The sequence below is a fragment of the Prunus mume genome, linkage group LG2 (genome assembly GCF_029339155.1).
Source record: "Prunus mume cultivar Tortuosa linkage group LG2, ASM2933915v1, whole genome shotgun sequence".
Classification (NCBI taxonomy): domain Eukaryota; kingdom Viridiplantae; phylum Streptophyta; class Magnoliopsida; order Rosales; family Rosaceae; genus Prunus; species Prunus mume.
Genome location: NC_142699.1, coordinates 13643593 through 13666584, shown reverse-complemented (window position 1 = coordinate 13666584; position 22992 = coordinate 13643593). Strand labels below are relative to the sequence as shown.

At 39.6% G+C, this 22992-nt stretch overlaps 4 protein-coding genes across 4 annotated transcripts; 2 read left to right on the top strand and 2 right to left on the bottom strand.

Annotated features, from left to right (window-relative positions):
- Positions 1–200: 200 nt before the first annotated feature.
- Positions 201–2391, bottom strand: LOC103320790 (tRNA-processing ribonuclease BN). Its single transcript, XM_008222511.2, has 5 exons — positions 2254–2391; positions 2072–2138; positions 1555–1926; positions 643–983; positions 201–558 (listed from the first exon to the last, which is right to left on the bottom strand). The coding sequence occupies exons 1-5, from the start codon at positions 2332–2334 to the stop codon at positions 340–342; spliced, it is 1080 nt and encodes a 359-aa protein (XP_008220733.2). The 5' UTR covers positions 2335–2391; the 3' UTR covers positions 201–339.
- A 2227-nt stretch (positions 2392–4618) lies between these two features.
- AOS (allene oxide synthase) lies at positions 4619–6533 on the top strand. The gene has a single exon (XM_008222509.2). The coding sequence runs from the start codon at positions 4714–4716 to the stop codon at positions 6298–6300; it is 1587 nt and encodes a 528-aa protein (XP_008220731.2). The 5' UTR covers positions 4619–4713; the 3' UTR covers positions 6301–6533.
- Positions 6534–8150: 1617 nt separating this feature from the next.
- Positions 8151–13038, bottom strand: LOC103320788 (wall-associated receptor kinase-like 14). The gene is made up of 3 exons (XM_008222508.2): positions 11871–13038; positions 9968–10045; positions 8151–9682 (listed from the first exon to the last, which is right to left on the bottom strand). Exons 1-3 carry the CDS (start codon positions 12631–12633, stop codon positions 8400–8402), a joined length of 2124 nt encoding a protein of 707 aa, XP_008220730.2. The 5' UTR covers positions 12634–13038; the 3' UTR covers positions 8151–8399.
- Positions 13039–20983: 7945 nt separating this feature from the next.
- Positions 20984–22840, top strand: LOC103320787 (protein JINGUBANG). Its single transcript, XM_089045510.1, is given in 3 exon segments — positions 20984–22307; positions 22309–22438; positions 22441–22840. Coding segments are annotated over 3 exon segments (1431 nt in total). The 5' UTR covers positions 20984–21203; the 3' UTR covers positions 22638–22840.
- Positions 22841–22992: the final 152 nt, after the last annotated feature.

The window sequence follows — 22992 nt, the reverse complement described above, 5'->3', positions numbered from 1 at the left end:
CCTCAAAAATCCTATAGCCCAACACAAAGATAAAGCTTTATTAAATCATCTAATGTTGTTTCTGAAGCAATGATCTGTTTGTCGTGTCTGTAATTTTCTCTTGTAAATTAAATCATCTAAGAACCCTTTTATTCTCTATAAAAGATGGATGTCATATCTTTGTATGTTGATGAACTCAATCAAGGAAGAGGCACATCAAATCAGCGTGCAAATCAACCACATTAATCAAGCCAAGATCCTAATTACAGTGGATAGAAGATTATCAAAATTAAGATTACACAGATCTTGGACAAACAAAGAAACCAGAATTATAATATACAGCATCATCCCATACAAACATCAGTATTTCTCGGCCACAGGTCTGGAAGGAAAGAGCCTCAAAAGAAATGCCATCAGGGACCAAAGGCACACCACGCCGACGACTTGGAAGGTCACTATCATAGAAAATAGGGCACCGCTTCTTTCTAGCAGTTCCGGGGATGCAGGCATACCCTTCATCGCATACATCAACTTCTCAATAAAGTAAGCAGCTTTTGTCAACTGGTATAGTCTATAAACCTGCACACAGACTCAAAATATTTCAAACCCTTGAATTCAGCTTTGAAACAAAGAACATTCATGTATCCAAAGAATAATGTCTACCTCAAAAATAATGGGAACTAGAGGCCAACAAGATGACCCTTGCTTTTCAAGACCCGTCTCAAATGCAAGTTGAGCAACACAGCCAACTAGAAAGGGAACCACAGAAACCAAGGCCGGGAAGCCAAGCAACGGCCAGGTTACATAAACAGCAAATAGAGGGGCAATGACCTTGAAGCCCGTTGTAAAGAAAGCGGATGCCAAGTATCCTCTTAGGCCAGTAATGAGACCCCACCTCTTTGTACTGAACTGCAGATACGGCCTCTGTACTCGGTCAGTTACAAGCAGAAATATTGCAAGGCCCACATAAAACGCAGCCTCATAAGATAATGAAGTCACGATTTCTGCATTGCAAGCAAAGTGATTAGCGGTGTGTTTTATCTTGTGATTTAAATATAGACATAAGAAAGCAGGCACATACACTCCTTTACAGATAAAAACTATCACTAAATCAAGAGATTTAAGTGCAAGACATACAAGAAAAGGCACATTACTTCTGTGCACAAACAAGTAGATACTTCACCAAACAGTTAAAGTTTTCCACAAACTTCAATTTGAAATGCATAAAGTTCTCATTCGCAATAAACATCAATAGATACATAATTTGCAGAGACAGGCTCTTTGCTTGAATTTGGAAGGAAGAACATACTTATCACAATAGTTATCCGATTATTTTAAATCAATTCATTCACAAAATAGGACGTTGACTATAAATCATAGAAAACAAACCATACAAGACCATCTTCAGTGAGCAATGATAAACATTATTGATTTAGCTTCTGAAACAAAGAACAGGTTGTAATATGGTGCAGGCACAGTAAACCAACTTATACTATTTTTTTAACCTAGTCATGCATTTCAGTGAAAATGCAAAGCTAATCAAATTAAACAAACAAAAAATGGTTCAATAAATACCTATGATAATTTCGTCCTTCAAGAAAGCCTCGATTGCATTACCAATAAAGAATTGTGGAAGAAGCAACGACGAAATTAAAGCAGCAGGGGCAAAAAACCAAAGGAACGAGCCCTTCTCTTCATCGAAAGGGGCTGAAACCAACTTCCCTTCCTCTACCAACTGGTGTGTCAACCCATGGAATGAAATTGAACCCGATTTACCACGAAAAGGCTCCACCCCATCAACTCTTCTAAAAGGAACATTAGAGTTTTCCCCTCCTGAAAATTCCAGCTTTGCATCACTAGAATTCGAAGCGCACTTAATAGCTCCTCTGTTCAAGCTCAGGATTGAAGACTCCTTCACAAAACTTTTCAATCCTGGCATCATATATGCTGAAACATTTCTTTCAGTTAAAACATAGAAGCAAAACTATATCCTCTAAACATAAATTAAAACCCTGTTTTGGTAGCTAAGAAAAAGGAAAAATAAAATTTTCTGAGCCGAATAAATGGAGATCAAGGTGAAGGTTAAACGTACATTTGGAAGCAATTCCATTATGTTTACGGAGCCTTTGATCCCTCAGCCGAGCATGGCTTGCTAAAACCTTAGGAATTTAGCAAAACAGAAACCGGTGATTACTTGACAAGAAAAGCTAATGCAAGTAAGATTGAAACATAGATTTTCATTTCGAAATGAACATGATACAGAAATTTGCTTACAAGTTGATGAGGGACTATGCGGTGACTGGATAAACCGATATTCGAGGTGGGAAACCCACGACAAACTGATTGCAGCTCCATTTTTTGGGAATTTAGGGTTTAAGCAGAGACTCCCTTGGCTTTTCTTCTTGTTTTAATCAGCTTAAACCCTCCTTGTCTCACAGTCGAACAGGTACGTACGCTGCAGCTTAGCCCAACAATCACCTAGCGGATCAGAAATTTTTGCAAGGTGGCCCAATACTGTTGGGCTGCATAGAACATTTTTACAAGGTAGCCCAATAATTACCTAGAGGCTCATAGCTTAACACAAACTTTGAATTCCATCAAACCCAAAAGCCGAAACAATCCCCAAACCAAACCAATGAAAATTGAGGAAATTTGCACAAATACCATCTGAACTTTTAGGCATGTGTGCTAATATCACCTAAACTTTTAATATAATTTTTAACCACCTAAGCTTTGTAAAGTCTTGCAATCCACCACCTATGTCAAACTCCATTTAAGTTTCCGTTAAGTTTAATGGCATTTCCATCAACTCACTATAATTAAAAATAATTTTAAAAAATATAATTTTAAAAAAGAAAAAATAAAGTTAACCCAATTGCACCACACCTTCCCTGCCCTTTTCCAATGCCAATTCTTCCCCTCACCCTCGTGTGGAGCTAAAGATTCAAAACTCATTTTTATCTTTTTACAAAATTTAAGAAAAAAATCGGAAACTCATCCATTATTTAGACCACCTGTGGTATTTACCATTTATATTATATTTAATTTAGGCTCTAATTTTGATTTAGATGCATAGGCATAGCTAGCCATAGCATGCTCATTCATGGCTAGGCCGGCGAGTGTAATTAGGTTAACTTTTTATTTTTTGGAAGGTACGGTGTAATCATGTTAACATTTTTTAAATTTTTTTACTATGCTTTTTTATAATTAATTTAAGTTATACTAAATTGATAAAAATGCTCTTAAATGTAAGAGAAACTTTAACATGATTAGACATGAATGGTGAATTGCAATACTTTACGAAGTTCAGGTGGTTAAAAATAAAAATAAAAATCTCATATAGTATTATCGCACTTGCCTAAAACTTTAGGTAATATTTATGCAAATTTTTCATAAAAATATATAGAATTGAGTGTTGTTACATTTTTTTTTTAACAAAATAATATTCTAAAATATTCTAATGTATACGAACGTGTTGTTACAATTTATCCTTGACTCAAAATTATAAATAAAACATTGAAAATTCATCAGAGAGTTTTTAGGCACGTTGTGCAAAAACATTTAATAGCATGCGGCGGGGAAAGCTCCACCTCGTATGTCTGTCGTTTCATGCAAAGCTCAAAAGATACACAGTAGTGACACTTCCCCCAGCGGCCAAACTGGTCCGGGTAAATAAAAGGTCGTTATACAGTTGCTACTTATCTAGGTACAATCGGAGGACGGAAGTCAAGTCACGTGAGATGCGCATGCATTTTGGCCGGCAGTGAGAAACGTACCTCAGGTTGGGGTGGTCGGAAGGGAAAAAGGTCCAAGGCTTTGACGCTTAGCCGTTTTTGACTTTTAAACAGAAAATTCCATACCCATGACTTTATCATGTTAATGAGCTTCATTCAAACTCCGTCCACGGTCTGCCCTTGATGACGACTAAAAAGTGTTAGACCCACGCGCTCCTTTCGAAACAAGTCCCAAGGTTCAGTGCAGCACAAAATTTCAAACACGCGCCACTTTGAAATGAGTGGAGATGTTGAGATGGGCGTCGGAAAAAACGACAACTCATGTATAACATTGAGACTAGTCTTGTAAACGGGGATCGTATTCCATGCAAGTTTTTTCCCTGCCATACCCCCATGCAAGTTTTCCCTTTTACAAACTGCAAGACAATTAGTAACAAAATAACTACGCAAATGAATATATTATACGAAAGAGTAATAATTAAAAATGTTTAGCCCAAACAAAATATAACTATTCACAATTAATATATTATGAATTTTACTTGCGTTAACGATTCAGAATTTTTACGTACATAATATGCAATGACTTATGCATTCCTCGAAAATAAGATATATGTAAAGATGTAATAGATGAAGAATATTGTGGGTACATACCGTCTGTAAGTTTTAGTCACGACTCACAAAGATACCAATCCAAAACGCTACTATTTATTTAAAATGATCGATTATGGGACAATTTGTATTCTAATAAGTTGGAACGCGGACCAAACCAAAGTATAACATAGACAATTTAATGCACACAATCCACGATCCCTATACCATTGAAGCTACACAACTTGTAGGCTTCATGTACCCCACCACCTTCACACTCACCTTCTCACTATAAATAAGGAGGCCACCCAACAATCCTCCATAACATTTTCACCAATAATTTCCCCCTCTACATCTCTTTCTATCTCCAACAGTAACAACTTTTATCAAACCCAAAAGTCATTGATACCCAATGGCTTCGTCTTCTTCTTTGGGTTTCCCTTCTCTGCAACTACAGTTCCAATCCCCAAGAAAGTCGTCGTCATTCAATTCATCCTCCACCTCCACGCGTCGCTTTTTAGTCCGTCCAATCTCTGCCTCCGTGTCCGAGATAACACCTTCCTCTGTTTCAGCACAGCCGCCGGAGCCAACCAAACTCCCCGTCAAGAAAATCCCCGGAGACTATGGCCTTCCCTTCGTGGGTCCCATCAAGGATCGCCTCGACTATTTCTACAACCAGGGCAGAAACGAGTTCTTCAAGTCCCGCGTCCAGAAGTACCAGTCAACGGTGTTCAGAGTCAACATGCCGCCGGGTCCCTTCATTTCTAAAAACCCCCAAGTCGTCGTTCTGCTCGACGGCAAGAGCTTCCCGGTGCTCTTCGACGTTTCGAAAGTCGAAAAGAAAGACCTCTTCACCGGCACTTACATGCCTTCCCTAGAGCTCACGGGAGGTTACAGAATCCTCTCCTACCTCGACCCGTCGGAGCCCAAACACGACAAGCTCAAGCGTGTCATCTTCTACCTCCTCAAGTCGAGTCGCGACTCCGTCCTACCCGAGTTCCACTCCAGCTACACGGAGCTTTTCGAAACTCTGGAAAGCAAGCTCGCCGACAAGGGCAAAGCCAACTTCGTCGAAGCCAACGATCAAGCGGCGTTTAACTTCCTGGCCCGATCGCTGTACCGGGCCAACCCGGCTGATACCCCACTTGGGCTCGACGGACCCAAGCTGGTGTCGAAATGGGTCCTTTTCAATTTGGGCCCTCTGTTGATGCTCGGCCTTCCCAAGTTCATCGAAGACCCCCTGCTCCACACTTTCCGGCTTCCACCATTTCTGATCAAGAAAGACTACCAGAGGCTCTACGATTTCTTCTACCAGTCGTCCGGTCACGTGCTTGATGAGGCGGAGCGGTTGGGAGTCTCGAGAGACGAAGCGTGCCACAATCTGTTATTCGCCACGTGCTTCAATTCATTCGGAGGGATGAAGTTCCTCTTCCCCAACATGCTCAAGTGGATCGGCCGCGCCGGCGTCAAGCTCCACACCCAATTGGCCGAGGAGATCCGATCCGTCGTCAGATCCAACGGTGGAAAAATCACGATGGGCGGTATGGAGCAAATGCCTTTGATGAAATCCGTCGTGTACGAAGCGCTAAGGATCGAGCCCCCCGTGCCGTTGCAGTACGGGAAGGCCAAGACGGACCTCGTGATCGAGAGTCACGACTCTGCGTTTAAGGTTAAGGAAGGGGAGATGCTGTTCGGGTTTCAACCGTTTGCAACAAAAGATTCAAAGATTTTCGAGAGAGCGGAGGAGTTTGTAGCGGATCGGTTTGTCGGTGAGGATGGTGAGAAGCTGTTGAAGCACGTGCTGTGGTCGAACGGCCCGGAAACCGAGAGTCCGACAGTCGGGAACAAACAGTGCGCCGGAAAAGACTTCGTGGTGTTGGTATCGAGGCTTTTGGTGGTGGAGTTTTTTCTCCGGTATGACTCGTTTGAGATTGAAGTAGGGTCTTCGCCGTTGGGGGCAGCCATTACTGTGACGTCACTGAAAAGAGCAAGCTTCTGAGTTTCTCTTTTTTCTATGTTTTATTTATGGGAACTTGTATTTTTTTTTTTAATTTTAATTTGTTTAACTTTTTAATATATTGGGGTGTTTTGTTTGTTTAGTAGTGGATAAGTGGGATATTCGACTGGTTTTGGGGGAGTGTGATGATCCCACATCACATGTGAGCAATTGGTACATTATATTTTTAGCCAAGGATAAATATAAATATTCAAGTTACATGTGGGAATTAATAATTGTGATTGTTTCACTTAAATCTTCTGAATCACATGCTATCCAACAATCAACAATGGCAATGTACGTGTTCCCCCAGATATATGTTTCTTGGTTTTTTATTTTATTTTAAAGAAATTGAATTGATTGGCTAAGTTAGGGCAACAATGTTGCTATCCAGCTCTTGTTTCATTATTCTGTATTCGAGGTCATGTGTTCGAATTTTCTTTTTCGGTATGATTGTGTAGCTATTCAATTTCTCCCCTCTTTAATATCCCATGTTAAAAAGAGAAGATTGAGGTTGAAGACAAGGTTGAAGGGTCTTTTCGGGGAAGTTGAAGTTGAGTGGTGTGGTGCTTGAGTGTGGTGTTGGTGCTTGTATTTTTAGATAAAAAGCTGAATGGCAAGGGTTTTTAATCATAGAAATAAAAAGGATGTCGCTCCAAAAGTTGATTTGCTCTTAAATTACTACCACACATAATCCCACAACGTTTTCATATAAAATATGCACGTGGTAAAGTGATATGCATTATTATGAAATTGACCTCCGTAAAACCAATTGAAGGTTTGGTTGACTTTCGACAACAGTAGTAGCCAAATTGTAATGTTATTATGTTTACCCAAACCAATGTTGTTAATTACCTATTTAGTTGAGCACATGCCCATGAAATCAGGTTCATGAATGTAATTTCTTTCTCTGAACACGTTTTTCTTTGGTATTATAAAATCAGTATTTAAATACCAGTAGGCAGTTCTTAAAAATGCGTGTGCAAGAACGACGACATTTATTTCGGGTTGAATTGCGAACAATGCACATGCCAGTAAAAGTAAGCCACCTTGCCCTAGATAGATTAAGGTAGAGTGTGGACTAAAGTGTGGGCAAGTTTCAAAACAGAAAATGGGAAGACGAAACATTCATTTCGGGTTGAATTGCGAATTTTCAATTTCAGTTCTAATTTTTTAACATTTTTAGAGGCTAAAATTATTGTAAACAATGAAAAAATTTAAGCTAAAAACTACCTTATTCCTCCTTTTCTTCTTCTTTCCTTCACATGGCTGCTTCTTTTTTCTATTTTTCTTCCTCTTTCCTACTTTCCCTTTTCTTCTTCCTTTCCTTCCCCAGGCCATTTCTTTTTTCTCATTTTCTTCCTCTTTTCTTCTTCCTTTCCTTGCCACACCCACTCCTCCTTCCTTCCATAGAATCCCATACACCCACCCATCTCTCTCTCTCTTGATCCACTAATTAATGGTTGTGATGGTTTGATTGGGTGATGAGAGTTGGGTTTGTGGTGGTTCTTCTTCTTGTCTCTGTTTTTTTTTCTTCTTCTTCCTTTGACTTAATTTGCAGATTTGTTTATTTTGGGTCGGAGAAGATGGGTGTTGTTCCTGTTGGTGGGTTTATTGGTTGTCAAGAGAGAGAGCTAGAGTTGTTGATGGGATGCATTCTTGTGTCTTCGGAAAACACTGAAAATGAAATCACTGAAAACAACTTTTTTTCATTTTCAACTTTTGTTCACAAATTCAGATTTGTTTTCAGAAAACGTTTTGTGAGGGAAAACGAAAACGATGCAAACGTGTTTTTGTGAAAAACAGGAAACAAAAACAGAAAACAAGCTCTAAAAACATTACCGAACGGGCCCTAAAGTATCAAACAAGCCTGGAGGAAGATCTTTATAATACTGCATCAAAAACTACCGTGTGATCTGATCAGAGTTTCCTCTGGTCAACACCATCACCAAACCGCCTACAACTTTCTAGTCTCTGTAATTTTAACTATGAATTACAATAGTTACATATATGAAAAGTTGAAAAACGAAGATTTTTTCCTCTACAAGCTTATTATCAGTACATAATGAACGACGATATTAAAAATTCAATCACCTTCAGTGTCACTGAATTGCATTACTTAGCAAGCTGTTTGATGAAGGTGAGCTCTGATCACTTAACCATGAATCCTGATGAACAGAAACTGGTGAATTATCCTTCTTCAACTTTTCTGTTGAGTTTAAGCTGCCAGCAGCTCCACTCTGCAGCAAAATGACACTTCGCTCTGATTGGGACTTGCTAATGTTCAGAGGTTTCTCGCTCACACTAGACGAAGAACAGCAAGAGGATCCCTCTGATGAAGCTGTGTACGTGTTGTCTTCTGATGAAGATGGCCATCTGCTTAGCTTGATTAGCTCTAATTCAGCAGTTACTTCCATCATTGAAGGCCTCATGTCTCTGTGAAATGCTAGACATCTGAATGCCAATTCGCCTACTTTATGAACCGACAAAAGGGTCCAAGCATCCATATGGGGCTCGAGAAAAGGGTCTATGATCTCATTTAAACACCCTCTTCCAATCCTGTCAGTGGCTAGAGCAGCCAAGTTCACTTCATTCTGGGGACGATTAAAGTCCACTGCTTTCAACCCTGTTATAATCTCAACAAGAACTACACCAAAGCTGTAGACATCGCTTTTATCGGAGAGATGGAAGTTCTGATGGTACTGAGGATCAAGATAACCTGGCGTCCCCTGTGGAGCTGTTGAAATGTGGGACGATTCAGCCATGCCAAGCCTTGAAAGACCAAAATCTGCAAGTTTGGCTTTGAAGTTGCAATCTAAAAGAATGTTGCTTGACTTGATGTCTCTATGATATATTGGAGGTTTGACAGCAGAGTGCAGGTGGGCAATTGCTTGGGCGGTTTGAGTGGCGATGGTGAGGCGTATCGGCCAAGAAAGTCCGGCACCTCTCTCTCTTTGTAGATGTTGACATAATGTTCCATTGGCCATGAATTCATACACAAGAATCTGTTCACCACGTTCTATGGAACAACCCAACAAGCGGACTAAATTTTGGTGTCTTACAGATGAAATGAGTCTGATCTCATTCATGACTTGCTCAATGCTGTCATTACCTCTATGCTTAATTCTTTTTATGGCAACCCATTCATCATGGAGTTTTCCTGCATAAACAGTTCCGTAGGCTCCCGTCCCCAGCCTTTGTTTCTCTGAGAAGCCATTTGTGGCTTTCTCAATTTCTTTGTAGGGATAGAAGGGAATGTTGCAGTTGCCTGTAGCTTCAGATAGAAGGCGTTTTGTGCAGAGTCTTGCTTTCAGTTTGGATTGGCGCCGAATAAAACAGCATATTAGAGCCAGACTGATCATCAAAGAAGCTCCAACAAAAACGGCTGTGAAAGGAGATTCCATTCCAGATTAGGAAGAGATATACGTTGTAATAAAAATTCATGTTTTGTGCTTTTGTTCTTGAACTTTTACAGATTTGTATAAAAACTTAAAAAGACTGTCATTTCTAAGCTGTAAGTCTGTAACCCCATCAAACAGTAGTGTGTCCAAAACTGAGTTCCATTATGATTAGATGTAGTTGTCAACAGCAGAACCAGAAGTGGTGGTGGGGAGGGAAGCAAGTAGGATGTGTTGTTCCACATTATTTAGTTAAAAGAGGAGTTAATTACCTCCAATCAAAACGATGAACCTGGTCTTTCCTCCGCATTGCCCAGACAAGTATTTTGCAGGGTTGCACACCAGTGAGCCTGTTCACAGAGCACAAGTCATATGAGTTTTTGTATAATATGTCATGCTAAAATGGATTTTTGAATAAATATCTCTATAATTAAGCCTTGCATTTGTAATATTACATTCACATAATCACAATTGATATAACATTATGCCTTGAGGTTAGATTTATCTGGCTTTGGATTGATTAATCCACAAGACAAAACACACACACAAGTCTTGGCTAAGATGTTAAGGAAGATCGTTTTGTTTGGTTAGAAGTTCCAATGATCTTATTCGGGATGTAATTCCGTTGTACTATTTGAGTTTCACTAAATTGCCATCGAACTATTGAGATTTCTCTTTCAATTTTAGGAGTATAAGTGCCATATAGACCCGGGATATGTAAGACAGCAGGACGGTGGTCATGGAAGTCGAACAAGACATAATTTACTAATTGATTTTCTTTACCTCTCTTTTTTCTTATGGAGTATAAGTGCTGACCAACTGAGAGAAATTTCATTGATTGACTAATCAATAAGAGATCATATCTGGTTTAAATTAAACTACGTGCCGTCTAAGTCGAGAGAACCTACGTTTTCTTCAACTTTGACAAAAATCTATTTGACCTCAATCTTCCGTTTTAGAAAGTTGACAACCTCGACCCTTGTCAAACCAAAATGAAATTCATCGGTGTGTGTCACAAAGAAGGAGCAGCAGGTGTATATATGGACTCTGGGACAGAGGCCTTCGTGGCCGTATGAGGATTTTATTTAATTTCAAACTAATTAAGTTAATTGCATTTCTTAAACATATAGTTGAACAATTAAACTTGTATACGCAATGAATAAAATATGGTTAAAGTTCATCTAACTTGATTGTATTAGGTAAAACAACCCATCTTTGATGGAGGATTCTTATCTCTTTGTTTTCTTATAAAGAGACAAAAATTAAAAAGAGCAAAAGTAAAAGCTCCTCCATGATAAAAGAAAAACTTGACTGCTTGCTTTCTTCGGGCTCATTGATTAGATTAAGTTGACCTCCACAACGATGGACCGGCCCCACAACAACTTGAGTAGGCATGATGTTAAGGATCACAAGTGCATATTTGCTGGGCCCTACTTTCGGGCCCAGTTCGTTAAATGTTAATTTGGTGTTTATAAACGGGGAAATTTTCGCCCAATTAAAATCTTTAAAATGACAACTTAATATTATGCATTATACGGCTGCTAACTGCTAAGCAAAGAAATTATTGTCCAATCCAAAATAATACAGACAAAAGGGAAAATAAATTATACAAATTTATAAATAAATTCTATCCTAGATATATATTTATAAAAAAACTCAAACACTATTTAAACATAGAAACATACCCAAAATCAACATCAAAATCAACAATTGTATATTTTTTTGGTGTATTTATAAATGGATTTTGAGTGTGTATAATGATGGATTTTGGGTGTGTTTATAAAGTGTTTTGGGTGTTTGGTTTTTTTTTTAATTTCATTCTATTTTGTGTTTTAGTGAAACTCCCAATAAATTATTGTTTATACTTGTCCTTGATATCAGTAATTTTTAGACGTGATGTTATCAATTCACTTATATTATAACATATTCGCATACTTATATCATAACACATCGACATCGATTAATAATAGTCACAAAAATGTAATACTAGGTAGGACCCTAAGCATGCATTGGATGGTTTCTCTTTTTCATTTGTATCCTTCTGGTTTGTTCTCGGCCATATCCACCATGATCGAGTTAAAGGAAAGAACACATTCTCAAATAAGGAAGAAGAAGAAGAAGAAGAAGAATTAAGAGTTAATAGGCTGTAATTAAGAAAAAGTATTTGATAATTACCTTTCCAGCAACCGGAGCCAGCCACATATCCATCTCCAAGAAGGCCATTATTACACTTGCAAGTAAATCCTTGGGTTCCATTGGGCGACACAACAGTGGTACAATTGGCGTTCTTATGACACCCGCAAGTTCCTTCAAGCCACCACCCCAACTCCACCACCTCAACCTCCAAAAACAGCGGTGGCGCTGCAGAGCTATTCAACAGCTGCGGCGGCGACGCCGATATCGACGACAACAAGAACTTGCAATCCCTGCGCTCGACTTTCTCAAAATCCAAAAACCGGACATCCTTTCCGGTCTCCGCGTAGCAGCTGAGGCTGCTGTTGGAGCTGCAGTTGGGCGGCGCGTCGAACCGGGCCTGGACCAGAATGTTGGGTATCTCACAGCTACTCGAGGGTTGTCCATCCGTACAGTTCTGTAGGAGGATGGCGTTTCGGGACGTTGGGGCGTATCTGGGGCTGTAGAGCTGGCGGAGGGTGCTCAAGGGACGGTTGCATCGGCTCTGGAGGGTGACTCTTATGCTGTCCGGGGTTATGGTTTGGATGGGGAATTCGCCGATGAAGATTCCGGTGTGTGGGGTACACTTGAGGCGGATTTCGCAGCCGGGTGAGAATCCGAATGGGTATTGGACCGGCTCGGTCCCGACGCCTGGGCACGAACGGTTGCAGGGGGAGGGGATTGATGCATGGGACGTGTTTGCGATAAGTACTGAAAGAGCAAAGATGGATATAAAGGAAAGGGTTGGATTGTTTATGATTTTCATGGAAGTGGATTTTGATGAAGGAAAGTTTTTCTATTGAGTGATCAAATTCATATCAGGAAAGTGCTAAAAATCAATGGGTTTCTTAATTTAGTGATGAGGAATTAATGCTTGAGCTTTGGTTCTTCGACGGCAAATGAACTGCCTGCTTTGGAATTGATTGAAATGGATATATTGGAGAAAGAGAGAGAGAGAGTCGGAGAGAGGGAGGGAGAAAGAGGAGTTTCTTGCTTACACACTAGAGTCTATGACACGAATCTGCTGTGGCCTTCTCTTTCATTTCAGATGGGAAATAAGAAAGAAATAGGCGTTACAAAATACTATTTATTTATCATATAAAAATGAGAAAAAAAAAAAAAAATTCCTTTGAAGCTTGAATGATAGCTTGGTTTGGAGAGACGAGACAAAGGGGGATTAGTAGTAGTAGTTATGATATTAAATATTAATCTTTGTATTGCGACGACCAAAATGAAAAGTTAAAAGTCACACTGGTTATCAGGGCTTTTTTTACAAGTGGGGCATAAATTGCTTTTTATATCAGAGCTTTTTTATAACATAATGATGAAAATATTACAATATACAGATATTTTTCTTTTCTGGATCATAAATATTTGTAATTTTTAATGGGGAAACGACTTTTTTCTTTTTAATAGTTATTTTTGGTTTGAAACTCATACTCCATCCCAACAAAGGAAAAACCAAAGACCCAAATTCAGGGCAAATGAGCGATACAAACAAAGCAGAGCTCAAACCAAGAGAAGGGCAAGATTGACCCAAATTACGTATATCTTCCAAATATATATAAATATTATGAAGTATTTTTTATTTTTATGTACCTTTCAAAATTCCGTGAATATTACAGGTGTCTTTCCTTTTGACCATAGTGCCCAAGGGAGCATTCCTCACTTGGATTGAGAAGAACAGACAAGTCAAAGCTCTTGAATTCACTTCCCATCAAATGGGGCAAATCCTGAGAGCTTGGCTGCTTGAGCTTATCTTTTTTTTTTTTTTTTTTTTTTCCAGAAAAATACTTGCCTTCTTTTATTGGAGTAAGACCATCTCCAGTTATAGAGTTAAATGTAGTTCAATGCTATAAATTTAGCCTTTTTTTATTAGAGATAATATTCCATATATGACATGTGTATGTTTTATATTTTTTAAAAACAAAAAGAATTTAATACATTTGAAAAGGTTTTAAATTTAAAAATAAAATAAAAAGCTTTTCAATGACCTCCAAAGTTAGAAACCAATTATATTTTAAATTTAAAAATAAAATAAAAAACTTTTCTATTTTGTAGATACTCATTCAAAGATCATCTCTACAAAAACCTCGATTTCATTTGACCACAATTGAGTTATTGAAATTTTAGAAACCAATTATCAAATAAAATATTTGAGGATCCTCAATAGAAGGATATATAAACAACATAAATTTGAAAACATTTTAAAAAGTTATTTTTTTAAAAACCTAACAGCTAACTGATGTCATTGATGATGTCATCGCACCTTTAATATTAGCTATAAGATATGCAGTTGCACAAGATATTTCGTGCTCTTGTCCACGAGTTATATTTTCTCTTCTTGGAAATCACGTGCATTGGGCCTCACACAAAATTTGGCATAGGCCAAAGCTATGTAGCTTGGTTTGAGAGCTAAAGAGCCAAATGTGGCAAAATAATAATAATAATAGCCACTAAAGATGGGGGTTGAAATTATAAAAAAATGCACTATTTAAACATATAAACACACCCAAAACCCATCATTACACACACTCAAAACCCTATTTCCTGCTAAACACACCCAAAAAGTTGACTTTGGGGTTGATTTTGGGTGTGTTTTATGTTTAAATAGTGCTTGGGTTTTTTTAGGGTCCAAAATACATGTCTAGGATTAGGTTTATTTATAAAGTTTGTAATAATTTAATAATAATTGGCCCAGTCCAAGAGATGAGTATTTTTGCATTATGTATTAAACTTATATTTGTCCATGGCTGGAGATATGCCTCATTCTAATAAGGGGGAAGAAGTCCTTATTTATGGCTAGCTTAAAAGTGGGTCACGTATTGACATGCGTCTGAGATTCTTATTTTTGTGTTTTTGATGAATTATTTTTGTACATTCCCAAGAGTCCAAGAGATTTGTGGTCACTTAATTTGCATATGTTATCAACTTTCATTTGTAAAAGAATGCCTCATTCTAAGTAAGGGGAAGCAATGTCCTTTTATTATGCCTCATTCCAACAATGACACAAATCTCTTGGACCCTATAGTCCAAGAGATCGGAATTGTATTTTTGCATATGTATTAAACTTTCATTTGTATGAAGCAGGAATGCCTCATTCTAAGTAAGGGGGGAAGCAATGTCCTTTTTATTATGGCTAGCTTAAAAAGAAAATGAAAAAAACATAAATTCAATCGATTGAATTTGTGCATTTCTATGTTCCTTGTTCTTGTGTTTTTTTCTTTGTTGTTGACAATAAAATCTTTGGTTTCATGATAAGAGCAATGACGATGAATTTGAGACATTGTAATTTGTAAGAGGGGGGTGGGTGTGGAGTGTGGACAGTGGAGGTGGAGCCGCCACCTTTGAAGTTTGATGATGAAGATTGAACAAACGTAACTTGTTCCCCGTGATCCTTTCTTTATTAGCATTACATCCTTCTCCCTCCCTCCCTACGGCTTGTATAATATAATAGCGTAACCCAATTTGCAATATATTACACGCCACCGCATCCTTTATTTATACTGCACACGCATTTTGACCCATCAACTTTACTAGTACAAGTACTAGTACCTTTCTTATTCCCATATTTGACTCTTTTTTTTTTTTTTTTTTGGTTTCTATTTCCTCCAAGCTATAGAAATGTTTGACTGTTTGGTTAACTGGTAAAAAAAAAATAAAAAAAGATCCATGATATATAGTAAAGAAAATTATGTTCCTGATCTCGACGTGTTTATCGAATTGTATAAGATGATTTAAACACTAATACAGTCATCAACAACAGTGACGTTCATGAAGAGAAAGAAGAAAACAAAGACGTAATTAATTATTGTGATTGAATATGTAGATCTCAGCATTGCATATGCGTGATCTAATTTGTCTCAATTTGTGTTTCTAGAATCTGGCATTTAATTATAATTGAATCATTGTGGCTTTTCAAACATTAGACCACGGGAACAATAGTGGTGGTACGAATTCGAAGAAATTTGATGGACACTCAACAACAGCTTGAGATATAGGAGTCAGACAGCCTCACTCTCAGTGCGCACCTACTGCATATCTAGCTAGCATGCAGCCCCATTTGATTGACTAAAACAAGTCTGATCAAAATAGGGAACTCGGCAAACTTAAAAAAGCACAAGAAAATAACCTATCAAGTTTGAATTACTGGATGGATAATAAGAGCGGAAGAAATTGGTAGCGTAAGCGGCTCGATACAATCCATGATATGTAATTCCCACGTGTGAGATAGAGAAAAGATAAATAGGGTAGGCTTGAATCTCTCCTTCCTTGGAGTGTGCTGGCCTTGAAGTTATAGCCAGGAGAGTGGATAGGGTGGGTCAAAAACTCTAATTTAACAAAACAGAAAAGAAAACATGTCCAGTCTGATTGATGAAGCATGCATTAGCATATCAAACATATATCTATGCGAAACTTAAGACTTAAGGGAGGGGGGGTTTGGCAACTTAAGACTAAAGTGACAGTTCCACTTAAAATACTGGAAAAGAAGAGAGCACTAGGATTAGAAAAATACGAGAAAGTTGAAGCTAGTGAAGAAGTACGTTAAAGTAGTAAAATAAATAATTTATTAGGGTAATTAGCACAGCAACTTGACACGTTCCTCCTAATTTGATAACAGAAACACAAAGTCAATATGGATTCCACCAACTAATTAATTTAACTAAGTTAAATACAAGAATCTAAAGGGCGCTTGTTTTAGTTTTACTCTCCCCAGCCCCCACCACCACGGGTCTCTCTTTCTGTTAACTTTCGTTGTTTTGTTATTGGGAGTTTGTTGTTATTATTATTCCTACTATGAGTGATTGATTATGGTGAGAGGTTATAATGAAGAGATCATTAATAATCGTCCAGTACAGTGCAGAGTTATTATTGGACGGTTGAATTCAACCACTCGTTATAGCCAGTTCGAACTGTAAAAAAGGACTAAGCCCAAGAACAACACTCATTGCGGCGCTTGACAGTAGTAGCGCAACTCAGTCTTAAGACTTTGGGGCCCGAAACCCAAGCTTCATATTTTTGTTGAAACAAGCTTCATATTTCGAAGGCTTGGCAGAATGCTAAAACGTAAAACCCCATGAGAAGAATTACAAGAAAATGCTTTAAAAAACTCATTAAATCAGAAAGTGGAACATCTTTTGTAACAGATAAATTTACACAGCAGCAGAGATAATCAAGCACAGGTGCAAGTGCAAAGCAGACAGAGATTAATAATACGAAACGAACAACATGTACCAACTAGAAATGAAGCATCAAAGTATTAGACAATGACTGAAGAAAATACAAGAAAAACCCCAACTTAAGGAGCAGCAAAGGCATCATCGACCCCCTTGTTCTCATGGACAGGGGGGGAGAAGGGAGAGCTGATCAGCAGGGCTTGCAGAGCGGCGCGCACTCTGTTGACACGCTTGCGCTGTCTGATACGCCGCAAAACCACATCTTTGTCTAAGGGTTGGGAGGTGTGGGTGGGTTTTATATGCACATGGCTGCTCACGTAATTACTATGGCCATGGTGGGTTGCTGCTGGGTCTTCTTGCTCTTCCTTCAAACTGATGCTTGCGATGCTCAAACTTTCTTCTGGTGCAGAGGATTTGAAGGAAGAGGAGGTCGAGGAGGACATTGTTTGGATTTGAAGTAGTAACTTTTAGCCAAGTGATGACGAGAAGAAGCTAGGAATGGAAAGGAACAACTAACTAGCTCAAGAGGTGAGTGAGTGAGTGATTGAGAGAGAGTATTTATAATTATAAATTGAAGGGAAAGATGTGGATTTTGGAGCGAGTGTAAAAGTTTGGTCGGTGAATTGATATATTCGAGACTGCATCGATCAGAGTTTCGGACAGACACCCACAGAGACAGCAAAATCTATGGCTTCTTCTTCTCTAACAGGTCGGTGACTGCCTTTTTCAGTATAAATATATAGAAGACATGCATGCTCTGTTCTGCTGCTGCAACATTGCTCTCTGTACTTAAAAAGCCACTTCTGGAACCCAACTGAACTGATCTAGTAAATCACATTATTTAAAGCATGAGCGAATAGAAACAGAGCGTACATATCATATCATCTTTGAGTTTTGAATGGGACACACACGGCTAGCTTTCGACCAAAAAAAAAAAAAAAACACACGGCTAGCTAGTAGCTAGAGTAGTGGGTTCTTCTGTCAATCTGAAATCACTTTTCTCAAGGATTAGATTCCGGATGCAGCACCCAATGTCAGATCAACTGATTAGGTTCATCCACTTAAATAATTAAATTAGTCTTAGATTGGGCTCCGGCACTTAACAAACAGCCCGCCCATTCACAGGCAAAGCCCTCGAATATTAGATTGTGGTCGAAAGGACCCAAATTTTAGTATCATATGGATCATCTTACATAGGCCCACTACACGAGATTATTTCCATACCCAAAAAAAAAAAAAAAAAAAAAACAAGTTTTAGTTAGTTTGGAAAATTATGTACTATTTTTTGAATGAACTTTCCTATTGAATGCCTATTATTCAAACTCATGACCTTTTTGAAGGGAGTATTTGCTCTAAACTACTACATTAGTGGATCGCTTGCAGAAATATACGTACAATTAGATTAAGAGAGTTTAGTTAGTTATATGATTTAAAACATGAACCTTTGCATACACTTAAACACGAATCATAAAAAATAAGAACCAAACAAGAAACCATGTGATTCCAATATCTACTATGTACGTGCGTCCCACTACCACTAGAGATTTACAACAATAATAAAGTCCAAAAGAACAACGCATATGACTTAAAATTTTACAATGCACGCTTTGTCGCTTTAGTTAAATTGTGTAATTAGAAAAACATCGTTTAATTAATTTGTGTCTAATTAAAAAGTCACCTTTCTCCGTTCTTTTTTTAATTGATAATTTAGATTGTAAAGAGAAGAAGACGAATTGAAATCGTGATTGATGACTAGAACATGTGGCCTCACTTACACCGCACTGCACTGCACTGCACTGCCAGAATAGGCAATCAAACTGGCTGCACCATACACACTATACTCTATGCTTTATAGCGTCATGCTCGGAAGGAAGTGCCAGATACGTGGCCTCCCTACATTAGTCGCCAAGTGGTCCTGCATGATTCATGTGACAGAACAACAATAACAATAACCGTGTACGTGGCGGCTGGGAAGGCGACCTTCGTACTTGGTCACACACGTGTCCAACTGTAAGTGGCGGTCCCATAGGGAAGATTCTTCGACACAGTTTCAGAGTAGGAGGTCGGCCTTTTTCGGTCGGGTCTAATCATTTTCCTATCTGGGTAAAGAACCAACCAGTTCCATGAATTCGACACCGAGTAACGGCCTCTAACGGAAAAAAGAGAGCAACGGTTTTCTTTCCCAAGATTAAGAAATTGCCAGATTCGTCAGTATTTTCTTTACAAAAGGCTCTTGGCGGTTTGCCATTGTTAGAAAACTATATCTTCTTGTATTGCTTTCATTTGTTTGGTTTCTTTTAAATTGTTTTATTATTAACTGATCATCTTGTCGTCATCACCTTCCACTTGACTTCATATTGGCAAAATAAAATGCTGCTTTACCCCACCATTTGTATTTTTTAAATCATGGAGCAAGGACGTCGCCGCTCCAATGATTCAACACACTTAAAACCCTAGCCAGGGAAGCCTAAAGCTATTTGTTTTTTCTCTGCTTGTTGCCCCTCTAATTTTTTATCCCACGTTTTGGGAACCCAGAAAAAAGAACAAAACATCTCTATTTAAACCAATTTCCTCTATACATTAATTTCAGATTTTAATTTATAAGGTGAGTGTAATCGCCCTAAAAACGGGGTCAATGTGGCTGCGACGTTAAGTTTTCAACTTATAAGATCAAATGGCTACATTGGGAACAATTTGGGCAATGGGAAGAGAAAAAGTGTACTTACCAATAGAACAAAATAATTGTTCATCATTTAACATGGTTTCTTTTTGTTATGCTAAAATGGCTAAAGGCAGTGACTTTTCTTTTGTTACAACTTACACCGTCCACGTTCATGCAAAATGGAGAAAGGGAGGATATCACAACACTACGCTACTGCGGCCTGCGATAGTGAGTGTGTCTTTTAACTTTGAACTAAAGGGAATAAGTCCACTTCGCTACGCTGACATTAATTATAACAAGCAGCACCACCCACTGCAAAATAATATTGCACCTTTCATGGTCGGTAGTAAAAGTAGGACATACATACATGCAATTTTAAAGGACAGTATGTGGCATGTTTTTCACCACCAAATTATATGATTCTATTCCATGAAGCACCTCTTACACTATTATTCATTTTAACTTTGAAAATAACAGAAATCATCCTAGTCACACGAAACCAAAGGGCTAAACTCTTTTAATTGCATGAAATTTTTTTACAGTGGACTCACCATATCTATATCGATATCACTTTTACACAAAGATTCAAATTTATGAAAAATCAGTCCAAAATTTAGTGATTTCCTATTCTATTTCTAAGTATACGATAATATGCATAGCTAATAATAAATTCTATAATTTCACCTCAAGCATTTAAATTTTTCTTCCATTATTGTTTGTTTGTTTTTTTGTCAAGAAAAGTTTAGGGGGGAAGGGAGGTTACCCCATCTTAAGGTCAGGGCATACCAAAGTCTCTTTGAGGACTTACAGAGGGGGCCTTAGCTTCTTTTTTTATTTTTACGGAGTACCCTACCAAAATGGATTTTCGTCAGTAGAACTCGAACCTAGGTCTTGGTAGTTTTTATTTTTTTTCTCTCACAAGTAGAAAGATGGAGTTTTCTTAATTAAGAAAAAAGCATATCCAATAAACAACCATTTAGTTTGGATTGAGACCAATTAGCAAAGGGTAGTATTAGGTCACCAAACCTTAAACCTAAATAAATACTAGTAAAAATAGTAACTCCAACTCCAACCGTAGAATCATCACAGCCAATCACACTTACAAAACGAACCTACACGCCATTTTCAGCATCCGACCCGGATTCTCCGGACCCGAAATTCACTCATCACGCAACCCTCACGTTCCTTGCCCACCACGTGTCAAAATCTTAGGGGCCCCCTTATTCCAACCTTTTACATATATATATAGTCCCCCCGGTCTCATCTCCCGCCTTCTGTTGTTCATTTCGTAAAAAGCCCACATCCTTCATTTTGCGCAAAGCAGTTTCGCCACCTCCCTCTATTTTCTCCTCACCATTAATTAACATCCGCATCTCCTAAAATCTTCTTCGAACCTTCAAAAAAATCAATTGGTGAATGAATGGTATCATTATTAATTAACTTAACACACAACGAATCATAATCAGAGATTAAAGCCACGTCCGTCCATCGACACAAATGAAGGACGACGAGAGAGGAGGCGGGATGTTCGCCGACGCAGAAACCATACCCAGGGGCAAATTCGGAAACCTCGCGCATTCTGATCCCAACATTTCCTCCACTATGGCCTCCGACATCAACGACTACTCGATGCGCAACAGCAGCGCCTCCGCCATCAGTCCCGCCTGCTCCCTCGACCCCAACCGCATGAGCGGCGAGTGCTCGCCCATAACCATGTCTCCCTGGAACCAGACCAGCTCTTCTCCCTTTGCCAAGTCACCGTGGCAGCCGTTCGAAGACAACAACGGCCCCCAGAACGGCCTCATCGGCTCTCTGGTCCGCGAAGAAGGCCACATCTACTCTCTGGCCGCCTCCGGAGATCTCTTGTACACCGGCTCGGACAGCAAGAACATCCGTGTCTGGAAGAATCTGAAAGAGTTCAGCGGCTTCAAATCAAACAGCGGCCTCGTCAAAGCCATTGTCATTTCCGGAGATAAGCTCTTCACGGGTCACCAAGACGGAAAAATTCGGGTCTGGCGGGTCTCTTCCAAGGATCCGAGCGTCCACAAGCGCGCCGGGACTTTACCCACCATGATGGATATTTTCAAATATTCGGTAAAACCCAGCAATTACATTCAGGTCAGAAGACAGAAAACCCTCTGGATCAAGCACTCCGACGCCGTTTCGTGCTTGAGCTTGAGCGAGGACAAGAAGCTTCTCTACTCCGCGTCCTGGGACCGCACTCTAAAAGTCTGGCGAATCGACACGTCCAAGTGCTTGGAGTCCATCCACGCCCACGACGACGCCGTCAACTCGGTCGTTGCCAGCGTGGAGGGGTTGGTGTACACCGGGGCGGCGGACGGGACGGTCAAAGTGTGGAAGAGAGAGCAGACCGGGAAGATCATCAAGCATTCGCTGGTGCAGGCACTGCTGAAGCAAGAGAGCGCGGTGACGGCGCTGGCCGTCAACGCCTCGGGATCGATTGTGTACTGCGGGTCCTCCGACGGCCTCGTCAATTTTTGGCAGCGCGAGAAGCAATTGTCGCACGGTGGGGTCCTCAAGGGTCACAAGCTGGCGGTTTTGTGTTTGGCGGCGGCCGGAAACTTAGTTTTCAGTGGCTCCAGCAGATAAGACGATATGCGTGTGGCGGAGGGAGGGAGTGATCCACACGTGTCTGTCGGTTTTGGCCGGGCACACGGGGCCGGTGAAGTGCTTGGCGGTGGAGCATGACCGGGATATCAATGCCAACAAGGGCATGGGCCACGGTGGATTGTGTACAGCGGGAGCCTCGATAAGTCGGTGAAGGTGTGGGGGGTGTCGGAGCAGGCGCCGGAGCTGACGCCCGTTGCTATGGTGCAGCAGCGCATGGGATTCGATGCGGACTCGCTGCCGTCGGATGGTAGTTACTCGTCTTCTGCGGGTCGGGGCAGCAGTCACAAGCGGAGGTACTGATGGATGGTGATCCATGGTCGCGATGACTTCTTCATCGCACTGGCCAGTAGTATGGCGCCAAGTGTCTACTCGAAATGACACAACTGTGAGGAATGAGTCTTTTCTTTTTAATTTGTTTTTAATTTGGTTTTTATGTTTTTCATGATCAGGTTGGTTATTGGGGTTGACTGAGAATGAATACGGGATCGATCAAGGAGGACTTATTAATGTGTTGGAAATTGGAACGGAGTGGAATGAAAATGGAGAGCATATGAAAGATATGATAAATAAATTATGTTCTCTCTCCTTAATTTCTTGCTTAATTTGGTAATGAAACTAGTGCTTACTGCTTAGCATGTCTTTTGTTCTCATAGCA